General features: G+C 37.3%; 1 protein-coding gene across 1 annotated transcript; it reads left to right on the forward strand.

Annotated features, from left to right (window-relative positions):
- Nucleotides 1–456: 456 nt before the first annotated feature.
- LOC145124376 (chitin-inducible gibberellin-responsive protein 1-like) lies at nucleotides 457–3,093 on the forward strand. Its single transcript, XM_079059696.1, has 2 exons — nucleotides 457–700; nucleotides 1,248–3,093. The coding sequence occupies exon 2, from the start codon at nucleotides 1,301–1,303 to the stop codon at nucleotides 2,741–2,743; it is 1,443 nt and encodes a 480-aa protein (XP_078915822.1). The 5' UTR covers nucleotides 457–700; nucleotides 1,248–1,300; the 3' UTR covers nucleotides 2,744–3,093.
- Nucleotides 3,094–13,263: the final 10,170 nt, after the last annotated feature.

Here is a 13,263-nt window from a genome sequence, read left to right on the forward strand (position 1 = left end):
TTTTCTGTTTTTGCCTCTTACACATGGGAGACCGATTATATTTTCGAATTTTAAAATTCCGATACAAATACTATACCCACTCGTCGCTGATCGAGAAACTTGGTTTAAGTAATTTACACAAGCATCGATAATATGAGGGATAATGGCACGTAGACGTCTAATTAATCAAAGGTAACCGGATTACCCCTCCACCTATTCAATGAATGACCTTTTTAACCCATAAAAACCAAATTTAAGCACCTAAAAAGTAAAAAATAAATTAAAGGATCTTATAAACCAAAGCATGAAAGTTCGTAGGGTCTAATTGACGTTAACACTTAAAATTTATACAGGAGCGTGTACAACACTCTCTTCGGTCGCGTGAATGTAATATAGAATATCAATTTGTGTATGAAATAGGCAATATCGTCATCATACTATTGCTGTGGACGGCGGGATCCGTTAAATTACCGTGAACTCGTATATCCCTCCCTACGCTGTCAACAATACCGCGTCTGACGGCTCAGTTATCTTCCGTCATCTCTCCCAGCTCTGTTTATAAGCTCCTCAGCCGCTTATTTTATCGAATCCCTATCGGTTTCGTCTCCTGAGTCCCGAGTTTCGTTGCATGCACCAAAAGATATAAATACAACCCAACATATAGCTACGATCTTATCTTTCAGCTGTGTCAACTGAGACCTAGTCTTTCGTCTTCTTCAAGGTACGCCCAAGGACTATTCTTCTTAAATTTCACCTTGATCAAAGTTTTGTAGTCGTTCTTTTCTTCTATCAGATGGGATTTGTTCATTTTTTTTAATAGATTAGGAGTCAGGATTCGTTGTTACCTGTTCGTTGAAATGCTCAAGAGAAAAAATTCTATTTTTTTAGATCTTTTTCTTGCTGGGTAAACCTTCTTAAATTTTTTTTTTCTGATCGAAACTTCTGCAACAAGATTGAAGAGTATGTTTTTTTTTTCTCTTGAAATGATTAAGTTCATGGTTCGTCTGTTACCCGTTTGTTGAAATGCTTGAGAGAAAGAAACTGAAAGTCATGTTTATTGTACGGAGGAGACATTTCTTATTTATTTTCGGATGGTTTACTTTCATTAAATAAAGGGATAAAATCGAGTCAAAGAGTTGATTTTTTAGGTTTGGCCGGTTGGTGGAAATTTTTATAAATTTCTTTTATCATAAACACACTTTTATCAAATCTTTAATCTTTATAGTTTAGATGGATTACAATCATCTCTTTCTTCTTAACTCATTCAGATTTGAAAGAAAACAAGCAAATGGTGTACGCCATCTGATGCATAACAAATAGCATGGACTCAGAACAAATTTTCAGCTACAGAACAACCGGTCAAACCTCATCATACCCACAAACTCCCCCAATTCCCACAAAACTAATCAATTCCCTAAAATTCGAATCAAGAAACTCCCCAAAATCCCCATTTTTAACACCTTTCGATTCAGAAACATTCACCGCATTAAGCGACAACAGCCCTTCTTCCGTTGAAGATTGCACCTCTTTTAACCACAGTGGCACTGCTTACATGAAAAATGCTCTTCACGATATAGAAACCACCCTAATGGCTCCAGATGATGACGTCACCATGCCCATGACCTGTATGGGTCAACCCGGATCCAATCTAAACAACTTGCTTATCGCATGTGCAAGTGCTTTAGCAAGCAACAAGCCTGACGAATTTGAAAAATTAGTGGAACAAGCAAGGGCATTTGTGTCAATTAGCGGCGACCCAATTCAACGACTAGGCGCGTATATAGTCGAAGGGTTGGTAGCAAGAAAGGAATGTTCAGGGAACAATATTTATCGGGCTTTAAGGTGTAAAGAACCCGAAGGTAAAGAATTACTTTCCTACATGCATATTTTATACGAAATTTGCCCGTATTTGAAATTCGGGTATATGGCTGCAAACGGGGCAATAGCCGAAGCGGTTAGAACTGAAGACCGTATCCACATCATTGACTTCCAAATAGCCCAAGGCACCCAATGGATGACCCTTTTACAAGCCCTAGCGGCCCGGCCCGGTGGGCCCCCACACGTGCGTATCACCGGAATCGACGATCCCGTTTCCCGATACGCACGTGGCGATTCTCTGGAATTGGTCGGGAAACGGTTGGAATCGGTTTCCCAAAAGTTCAAAATCCCAATCGAGTTTAATCCGATTCAAGTATTCGCACCGTTTGTGACTAAAGAAATGCTCGATGTGAGGCCCGGTGAGGCTCTCGCAGTCAATTTTGCCCTTCAATTGCATCACATGGCGGATGAGAGCGTTGACTTGTCAAACCCTAGAGACGAGAGGTTAAGAATGGTGAAATCTTTGAACCCGAAGGTTGTAACGTTAGTTGAACAAGAATCGAATACGAATACTGCGGCGTTCTTTCCAAGATTCTTGGAGGTTTTGGACTATTACACTGCGATGTTTGAAAGTATGGATGTGACGTTACCGATCGATAGGAAAAAGAGGATTAAGGTTGAACAACATTGTTTGGCGCGAGATATTGTGAATATTATTGCGTGTGAAGGTAAGGAAAGAGTGGAAAGACATGAGTTGCTTATGAAGTGGAGGTCGAGGTTTATGATGGCGGGATTTACGCAGTGTTCGTTGAGTCCGTATGTGAATTCGGTTATTAGGAATCTTTTGAAGCGTTATTCAGAGAATTATACGTTGGTTGAAAAAGATGGAGCTATGTTGTTGGGGTGGAAAGAGAGGAATCTTATTTCGGCATCTGCATGGCATTGAGATTGTGGTTTGTTATATGGGATAAGATAATATTTGACAGGATGGGACATGATTAGATATAACTGGACCGAGAACATACGAGACATGTCATTCATGTCTTTTTAAGATGATACACTGAGCTTTGTCATGTGCAGTGTCAACTGAGATCGAAGACTCATGGAAAGGGGCAAGTGTTAGAGCAACATGTTTTTTTTTTCTTGTAATCAAATAAGGCTAAAATAAGATGTGGTAGTTCTGGGTTTAAACTTAGATGAGTTTTTTTTCATTGGTTAAAATGATGGTTAGTAATGTTAGTTATTAAAACATTGTTTATTGTTAGTAGAGTTGTATGAAAATATTCTGTACGAGTATGTTAATATGTTTGATGAATGTTTGGTTTGGGAACTTAAATAACTCATAGATATGAAAATATGAAAATCATTATTGGTTATGCGTTTTGGGCCGCCCCGATCTCTCCGGCCCTCACCATGCTAACTTTTTTTTTAAGACTTAATATTTTAACATGAGAAATTTATAAATATAGTTAAATTTTAAAAAATAGCAAAAAATTAGCGTTTTAAAAAAAATAGTCATTCATTTTACAGGTGATTTTTGTCGGCTATAAAATCGGCCAGCTGCGATTTCATACTCTCCGGCTGCTATCTCGTGTATAAAAATACGATTTCAGCACAACGATAAAAACCCGATTTTTTTTCAATCACAGATCACCTGCGATTTCTTTAATGTGAGCTACGTTTCCCGGATTTTAGTAATAAAATATTAATCTTTTATAATCTCAATAAAAGCTTGTAACATTGAATTCCTTTATTTACATTATGCTAAATTCGAATACGTTTTGATAACTTGATGAGTTTTTTGATGTAGGCCTGAAATTTGGCTGAACTAGGTAATTTGAATAGCTTGAAAATTTTGTTATTAACTGTGTTTAATAAAGCATATTCAGTTTAAGAACATAAAGAACTCATAAATGTCTATTGTACCGTGATTGATAAACATGTCTGAATATACGAAAAAGTACATGCATATAAAGACTCAATAGGAATTTAAGTGAAATTCTTACTTGAATATGACTTGGATATATATTTTAAGCAAGTTTGATGTATAAAGAAAGTTAAAAAGTTAAAACCAAAAGAACTGTTTGCAATAATAATAATAATAATAATAATAATAATACAAAATTACATAAATGGTCCCTGTAGTTTATCAAAAGTCACAACTTCGGTCCTTGCTATTTTTTTTATAAATATGGTCCATGTGGTTTCTAAAACTTATATGGTTGGTCCTTAAACCACATAAAAAGACTACTATAACCTTTTTATTTTAGACAAAATTGCAAAAATGGTCCCTGTGGTATGCATTTTTTTAGGGTTTTAGTCCAAACCTCGACTTTTTGGATTAGTGGTCCTTTTGGACTGGTTTACATATAGTTTTGGTCCCTGTCCAAACTAAAAAGACTATTATACCTTTAATGAATTTAGTTTTCATTTTTCTTTCACTTTTTAAAATTATTATTATTATTATATATAAAAATGGGCCCACCTCTCTCTCTCTCTCTCTCGTGTATAATCGTCTTCTTCCTAAAAAAAACCCACACAACTTCTTGTCAAAATTAAAACTCAGACCATTTCACACATACATACACATTGTGGTCTCTCATCTTCTTCATCAATACACATATACACTTAATGGAGAAAGCTTCAGTGACCCTCTCTCTCTCTCTCTCTCTCTCGTGTATAATCGTCTTCTTCCTAAAAAAAACCACACAACTTTTTGTCAAAATTAAAACTCAGACCATTTCACACATACATACACATTGTGGTCTCTCATCTTCTTCATCAATACACACATACACTTAATGGAGAAAGCTTCAGTGACCCTCTCTCTCTCTCTCTCTCTCTCTCTCTCTCTCAATCGGCCACTACATCCCAGAATGCATACCACAACATTCATCTTCTTTAATCTCATACATCAATCTATCTTCTCCTCCACCTCTGCAAGATTCATGTCTAAATAACATTAAATCACCGACAACAATCTGTAAGATTTCAGCACTTATTAGCAATTCGATGATTAGTATGAAGAATAATAGGCATACTTGATAGGGGCAGCATAAGCTGCCGGCGACGGGAAAACGGACCTCCGGTCCTTGGTTTTCATCTGATCGAGAAGGCTAATCACGAACGAGGCAGTGAAAGAGAAGGCTCGGGGTGGTAACGAAAGCAGCAAGGGCTGCTTAAGCATCTCATGCGCTTCTTCTGTCTCGGAAGGAAGGTGCGAAGGTGGGGAATCCAAAGGGGGCTACCGCCTCTGATTTTTGCTCCGGGGAAACACCCACTTCGGTGGTGTGTTCAGGCCAGGGAACGAAGAAGAAGTGGAGGATGAAAGGGGGAAAGGCAGCAGTGATCACAACAGTCTTCAGGGGGGGAGTTCAGTGACTACGATCGACAAGTAAAAGGGTGGAGCAACAAGGGGTTGTTGCCTCGAAGTCTCGTCGGAATTGGCCATCACCCATGACAGTTCATGATAGGAAACGAAGGAGAAGACAGGCGAAGTAGAAGAGGCAGCTGCCTCCTGTTCTTCTTCTTGATGGCAACAACAAAATTGAATGAAAAGAATGGTGTTTGGAGCTGGTTTATCTCATCAAAGCTTTGGGTGTGAAGAAGGCGCAATGGGTTCGATATTTGGGTTGTTGATTTGGGTTCTTATTTTGGTTTACAACTTCGATTTTCATCAGAACAATGGTGGTTTCAAGGTTTGATCGGGGGAGAAAAACGATCGTCAAAGGTGGGTGCTGGAGAGAGAGAGAGAGAGAGAGAGAGAGAGAGAGAGAGAGAATGGGGTGTGGGCCCCATTTTATTATTAATAATATATTAAATTAAATAGAAAAAAAATATAAAAATATATCAAAAGGGCAATTTAGTCATTTTAATTTTCGGAGGGACCATTTTCACATATAAACTAGTCCAAAGGGACCATCAATCCAAAAAAATCGAGGTTTTGACTAAAACCCCAAAAAAATGCATACCACAGGGACCATTTTTGCAATTTTGTCTTTATTTTATTTTATCTTTTTCTTTTAACTAAAACTATTTAAAATAAAATATAAAAGAAAATAAACAATACTCCCTTCCCCACCCCACCCCACTCCATATACCTAAACCTTGTCAAAGTTCTTTTACCCTTCTTATTCACTGTCTCTGTTTTTCTCTCACTATGCGGTGGGAATATACCCTTTGGTCTCACAAAACTCCTATGTTCTAGTTACTTGGCCATATTTTGTGTACAAAACACAAAACGATACCCTTTACGTTCTTGTTTGCTTAGCTGTATTTTTGTGTATAAATTGCCACCAATATTAGTTAAAGTTAATTTTTTGAAATATAATGAATTTTAAAAAATCGTAATTTTATCAACGGAACCAAACTGGCGCTAAAATTATGTCTGGGATACCCACTGTTTTATAGCAGTACATTACATAAATGACAAAATGAATTAATTGATATAGATCCGGCCAAATACATACCTTTCCAAAACTTTACCCCATTTTCTTTCAGAAATGACTCCAATTATCCAGTGGAATAATAGATGTTGTAAGGCATATGTTATTTCCGTTTATGCTTATGTACTGTATTGACGATGACATCCCAACGTTTTTAATATAATTAAAATACATTTCTTCGGAAATGCTTTGATAATATCTTTATCATATTTTGGGAACAAATTCCACAATATTATTCTTTAAAAGGATACTCTGATTTTTAAATAAAGCATATACAAATCGGTATTTTCTGGCCGTGAAATTGGGGATGTCACAAGATGCTTCACCTCAGCTCAAAAACGATTCACACCCTCTTAAACCAAACTCGATTCCCGCTGCGTCTGCCCTGCAATGAAGGGCTACACTTTTCTTGAAACTGACTCTCAAACCGGCTTCCATAGGTCTTCACGAGCCCTAGTCTCTGATACCAAATGTAAGGTTCATGCCCCACAAAATTCACAAGAAAAAAGAATAACGAACAGGAGATTAAGAAGATTTTTGAACAAAGATTTATTGCTAAAAACTTGATTCTAAAAATGATTAAACAAAGCAATCGAAATACCCCTACTTATACTAAGTCTAAATGAGTCCTACTCAAACACAAAAAACTGCATAAAAGGAATGTTTCCTAAACTACCCATGGATGAGATTGCGTCCCAGATTTTGAATTAATCCAACAGGTGATAGATGTTATCAATTCATCATTAACGCAAAGTCGGTTGTTTCTTGTGATGGGAGTCGACTTCACATACTCAGTGGTGTTCTATGGACTAACCTTAAATATTGTCAACCTGAAAACAAATCTCTAACTTAGGATGTTAATTAATGCTCTTGTGGAGGTGCCGACGTTTGTTTTGACTACAATCTTCATAGATAGATTTGGGAGGAAGCATCTCGGAATTGGAATGCAGTGGTTCAGTGGGATCTTTTGCATTATCGACAACTTGTTGGGAAGCCAAGGGATTTGGGAAGTGTTGACGACGGCGTGTGGCGTTTTGGGAATATTTGGGATGGCGGGGACTTACAATCTGATGTTCATATACGCAATGGAGTTGTTTCCAACAGTGGTTAGAAACGCAACACTTGGATGTGGGATGCAGATCATCCAGTTTGGTGCTATTATTGTAACATCCCAAAATCCGGGGCCAAAAATTTCACTTTTGGTTAGGTGATTTATAAAATGGTTCATCAAAACGTTGCCAAAATCATGTCATTACATAAAACTATAATATCATGTCTCAAAACCAAATCATCTGGAATAACAAAATATCAGAGTACAATCCCAGAAAACTCTAAGCGGAAATCATATGTGTGTGTGTGTGATGCGCTGCTACACCGTCGACTCCTTCCCCTTGGACGAAGAGGTACCTGAAACCAAAACTGAAAATGTAAGCACAAAGCTTAGTCAGTTCCCCCATCATACCACATACCATACGATCACATAGCATACATACTATCTGGCAATTCTAGGGCGCCCGTCCTACCCATGTCAAGCCATTCTGGGGTGCTGACCTACCCATGTCAAGCCATTCTGGGGTGCTGACCTACCCTCCGGTCTATCTCAACCGAACTCGGGGACTATTTCACCCCCTACTACTAACACATAATATCATATCATAATCATGCTGTCAGACATATCTGGGGTGTCTGACCTACCCATTGGTCCTAGCGATCGAATCGGGGACTAGTCCCCTTCTACTGATCTCACATAACATAGTGACTGGCAAACTAGCATACTCACATATCTAACAAACTAGCATACTCACATATCCAACAATAACAGACCAGCCAATTATCATAGAGATAATCGTCCCAACTATCAATCACTAGTGGGCCGACCTTGGTGCCTTAGACCCACTTCTACTGGAAGGTAACTCACCTCGATGTCGCGTAGTGTCTGAACTGTCCTCGGCGTGAAGGTCGGCTCTCCTCGAATCCTCAATCCTTACACGACAACCCTCAAGTCATCAAATAGAACATGCAACCCTAACCAGGGTCAATACCCAAAACCAGGCAAAGTCAACATTGGTCAAAGTCAACACCCAGTTGACCTGACTCGCTGAGTTGTTCTACCAACTCGTAGAGTCCATGCCCCACTAACCCGATCCAACCCCGACTTCACTCGTCGAGTCTAGCAAGAACTCGACGGGTTCTCCTTCATTCAAACCATCGGTACCATCTTCATCCGACTCGCCGAGTTCTTCCTTGAACTCGACGGGCTCATCTCCCTCATAAGAATGTGTCCGGTCTACGACTCGCCGAGTTGTATGAACAACTCGTCGAGTCCATCTTCAAAGATTGGGAGATTGACTTGGACTCGCCGAGCCTGTTCATACACTCATCGAGTCCCATGATTCCCAGGTCCCTTTTCGCGTCTAAACATCTACGAGACTTTCCTCCCTAACAACTAGTCCCTCCACAGAAAGGATTCGGTGGTCATTACACTGCGACTCGCCGAGTCCCAAGAACAACTCGGCGAGTCCATCCTTGACCAACACTATACAATCGATTTAGATGAGCCTTAACACCTCAAAACCCTAGATCTGGCCCCTTAATGTCCATTTCATATGTAAAGCTCCAAACTTGGTGCACATGCATGGGGGCTTTGGCTCAAAAGCCGTAAAAGGTACTCTACAAGATGCATGGGGCTCTCATGGCCATAAAGTTGGCATGTTTATGCCATGAGACCCTTCCAATGACTCAGATCTGAAGTCAAGACCTCATATAACACTCCACAAATCCGAATATGGCTTGGAAAGCCCTAAATGTGCCCAAAACCCAAGTCTAAAGATGAATAAACACATAGAAGACCAAGACAGGGGCATTTTACCTTGATTGAGCTGAAAATGGAACTAGATCCCTGAATCTCTAAGCCCCAACTCGAACTCTCAAGCTTCTTTCTTCTTCTCCAAGCTACACAAACCACCAAATGTACCAAAATGCCCTTAGAACACACAAAAACGGCTAGGGTTTCGTTACACAGCTTTCTGGGAGTGATAAGGGCGATGGAGGCTGAGATAAGGTGTTTAAATAGGGTGCAAACCCTCAGATTTAGGATTTCACTCAACCAGCACCTACTCGCCGATTCAGTATCCGAATCGTCGAGTAGGTCACTTAAACTGTCCGCGGATCTCGACTCTACTCGACGAGTTGGGCCTCCAACTCGTCGAGTCCCAGAGTAAAACACAAGAAATGCTTGAATTAACTGCGTACCAGGAATCGGGTGTTACAAATCTCCCCCACTTATCTTAGACTTCGTCCTCGAAGTCTGCCGCTGAATCCGGAAAAAGCTCGGGGTAATGTTGTTGTATTAATGTCTAAGTCCATAACTATATTTGGTATGTACTTGACCCGACCCGGCATGGTCCATTTAGGTTGCACTTCACCGGCACAATTTATATGGATAGTCTTTTGAGAATAGTATATTTATGATTTATATTAATATATTATAAGTTCTAATATATTAATATGGAATCATATTATTTAATTAGTATTGATCAAGAATTAATTTAGAATTAATTAAGTGATCAAAAAGAACTAATTAAATATGGACTCTTATATATATGGAATGGGCCAAGTTCATTTAGGTTGGGCTAAGCTTTCATGGATGGTCCATGGAGCTTTTAACCCATGGATCCTATGTAAATGAAAGGTCATGGGTATTAGGGTTTACATGGATGTAACCCTAATCCTCCATAATATATAAAGGGGTCATTGGCTCACAAAATTGGCACAAGTGTGTGAAAATAAGAGTGGGCGGATTTTAGTGTGCATACATATTCTCTCAAGTTCTTCCAAGGTGTTTTGGTGATTTTTGATTCCATTTGAGGCTTCCACACTATTGGGGCTAAGCTCTTAAAGCTTGAAGACATCAAGCTACATCAAAAGGTATGTCATCTAACTAGAACTTTGTAGTATAGGTGCTTCATAATATGCTAGTTAGGATGAAACCTTGGAATATTTAATATTTGCATGTATAATAGAGAAAACATAGATCCAAGGTTTATAGGGTTGCACGTACACCATAGGAGTGTTAGAATGCTCAAAACCCAACAGTGGTATCAGAGCCATGGGTTGTTTTCTGTTATATTGATGCAAATGTTTTATTTTCAAAGTTGGAAAAAAAAACATGACGTTTGTCAAATTTTAAGATAATTACTTGTTTTTGTGAAAAACTAATTATTTGTAAAATTTGAATCATTTGCTATATGAGTTGAATTAGGTCAAATTTAGTAAAAGATAAAATGATATGATTATTTTATTAGTTTTAAAAGTTTGATCTAAAGAGTTTTTTGAAACCTCCATAAGTTATGGATATGAAAAGGTTTAAAAAAAAATTGATTCAAAATTTTTTATGGAGTTACAAAACTTGGTCTTAATGTTTTAAAGAATTCCATAACTTGTTCTTAAGTTATGGATAATGAAAAGTTTCATCATAAAACAAAAACATTAAACTCCATAAGTTATGGAATCCAAAAGTTATTTTTTTTTTGTGTTTCCTTGATTTATGAGTTAGTTTAGATTAATGAAAAAAAAATTGTGTTTTAGTTGTTTTCAATCCTAATTAATCTAGAGGTAGTTCATAAAATGTGTTTTTGTAACTTGTCCTCAAGTTACATAAAATGTCACATTTATGAATCTTAAAACTCATAAAAGTGTCATAGGTTACATAAAAAAAATGAAGGGTCTTTTTCATTAAATAGTATTATGACTCCATAACTTGTCCTCAAGTTATGGATGTTTAAGAGTCACTTCTTTAAAAGTGTTATTAAAGAATAAGAGGTTACATAAAAAATGAAGAGTCTTCATTTTAATGAACCATTAAACTCATAAGTTATGAAATGAAATTTTTTTAATAGTTTCAAAAACTTGCCCTCAAGTTTTGGAATTTGTAAAGTTTTCCCATGAATACTTTAATTCCAAGTTAAGCCCTTAGAATTTTAAAAGTTAAAATTCAACCCTTATACTTTATAATATTATAAGTTAATAATATTTATATATATGTATAAGAGCAAGTCGTCTTACCATTAGTAGGCCTCATTCACGAAGCTGGTCTATAAGGGGGGTATAAGGTTACTACCTATAAAATGGCAGTTTGATGGGTGTCCACTCTCACCCTTCCTTTGGCAAAATAAACATATGGACCCTTTGGTAATGGGACTATCTCAGACTTAGCCTTTCTCTTTACCATTTGGTTAACCGGGTTGACTATGGCCAATCCCTTTCCATTGGGAAGAGAATGCTTTTTCTGGATTTCCAGTGTCACCATTGTCACTGTCCATAAAGTTTTTGGGAAGTTGATCTTCTAATCAAATTTGTTTTACTATCGTTCCAAATCATTGCTGATTCAGCAGCACCAAGAAAATAGATATGATCATTAAGGTTCATGTCATAGTCTGTTTCATAGTAGTCCCAAAGGAACTCACTATGTGACTTAGAAAGTGATTGAACATCCAACTTTCTCAAGACTTTGACACCCAACTCTCTCGGCTTGTCAATATGTGACTTCATCTCTAAGATGTGATCATACATAGACCTTGCTTGCCATTAGGGCTTGAGTGACCTTGAACTTGTGGGTTAGGGAGAATAATTGGAGGAGGTGGAGGAAGAGAAGTATGACTTCCATGAGCCAAACTCGGGAAGTCATATTCATTAGGAAAGCTTGGTTTGGGAAGATCATTGTTGTCTAAACCAGACATCAACAATGGGAGAAATTCACGTAAAGTTGATTTAAGTCCTTAATATAACACCCAATATGATATATTAAGGCTAGGACCCAACAAACTATTTTATAAATTGGAAGAGGGATGTCGTAATCCAAGTTATAAAATATTTGAAGGTAGGTGAATGACGATTCACCAATTTCCACCAAGATAAACGAAATGTATTATTAGGTTTTAATTGGTTTTGAAACTCCTGGATTCTTTTGAGATTCATTGAACTTTTCAATGGCATGTTTCAATCTCGAGTGTGCCCTTCAGGTTTTGTGACTGGGATGCCGAGGATCACAAAACAAGGTTTGAAAGTAACCATGCAAATATACTTGGTACCCTTAATATTTACCCCTCAATCGATGTGCCGGTTAACCACACACGCTCCAACGATACTATGATAAACATTAAGTTACCCTTTGTCTACCTTGTTAAGTCCAGGTTAGTGTGCCGGTTAACCACACACGCTCCACTAACAGCTTAAACAAAGTGCAAAGTGTAATTTCATGGATTAGCATCTTATTCACATTTTCCTAAGTAACTAAGATTGGGAATTTATAAGTGTTTAGTTACTTAGTATTTATCATTATACTTATAATGAAGGGAGAATTATAGTCCTTGTCCTACCTGTTCGGCTAACGACCCTCCACCGGTCAAGGAAACGGTGAGTGAGAGTGGACACCCATTAAACTGCCATTTTATAGGCAGTAACCTTATACCCCCCCTTATAGACCGGCTTCGTGAATGAGGCCTACTAATGGTAAGACGACTTGCTCTTATACATATAATATATTAAACTTTTAATATTATAATAGTATAAGGGTGTATTTTAGACATTTAAAATACTTGGTGGTTTAATCTATTAATTAAACTAGACTTTTAATTTAATTAAACTCAAACCATATATTTATGGATTAATAATACTCTTTTAATTAAACGCTTTAATTAACTATTAATAAAGTCCATAAGAGTTAATTTGAACTATTCAACAAAACATCATAATTCCAATTATTAAACTCAAAATTAAAACCATTTAATTAATTGTTTAAGTTATGAACCCAAGAGTTTTAGAATTCAATTCTTTTTTTCATAAAAAACTTTTCTCAAATTCCAAAACTTGAGGGCAAGTTTTGTAATTCTTGAAAACCTTTGGATTCCATAACTTATGGAATTAATGGTGTTTTATGATGAAACTTTCCATGTTCCATAACTTAAGAACAAGTTATGAAATTCTTTAAAACATTAACACCAAATTTTGTAACTCCATAAAA

The sequence above is a fragment of the Lactuca virosa genome, chromosome 7 (assembly GCF_052849685.1).
Source record: "Lactuca virosa cultivar CGN04683 chromosome 7, Lactuca_virosa_CGN04683_v6, whole genome shotgun sequence".
NCBI lineage: Eukaryota > Viridiplantae > Streptophyta > Magnoliopsida > Asterales > Asteraceae > Lactuca > Lactuca virosa.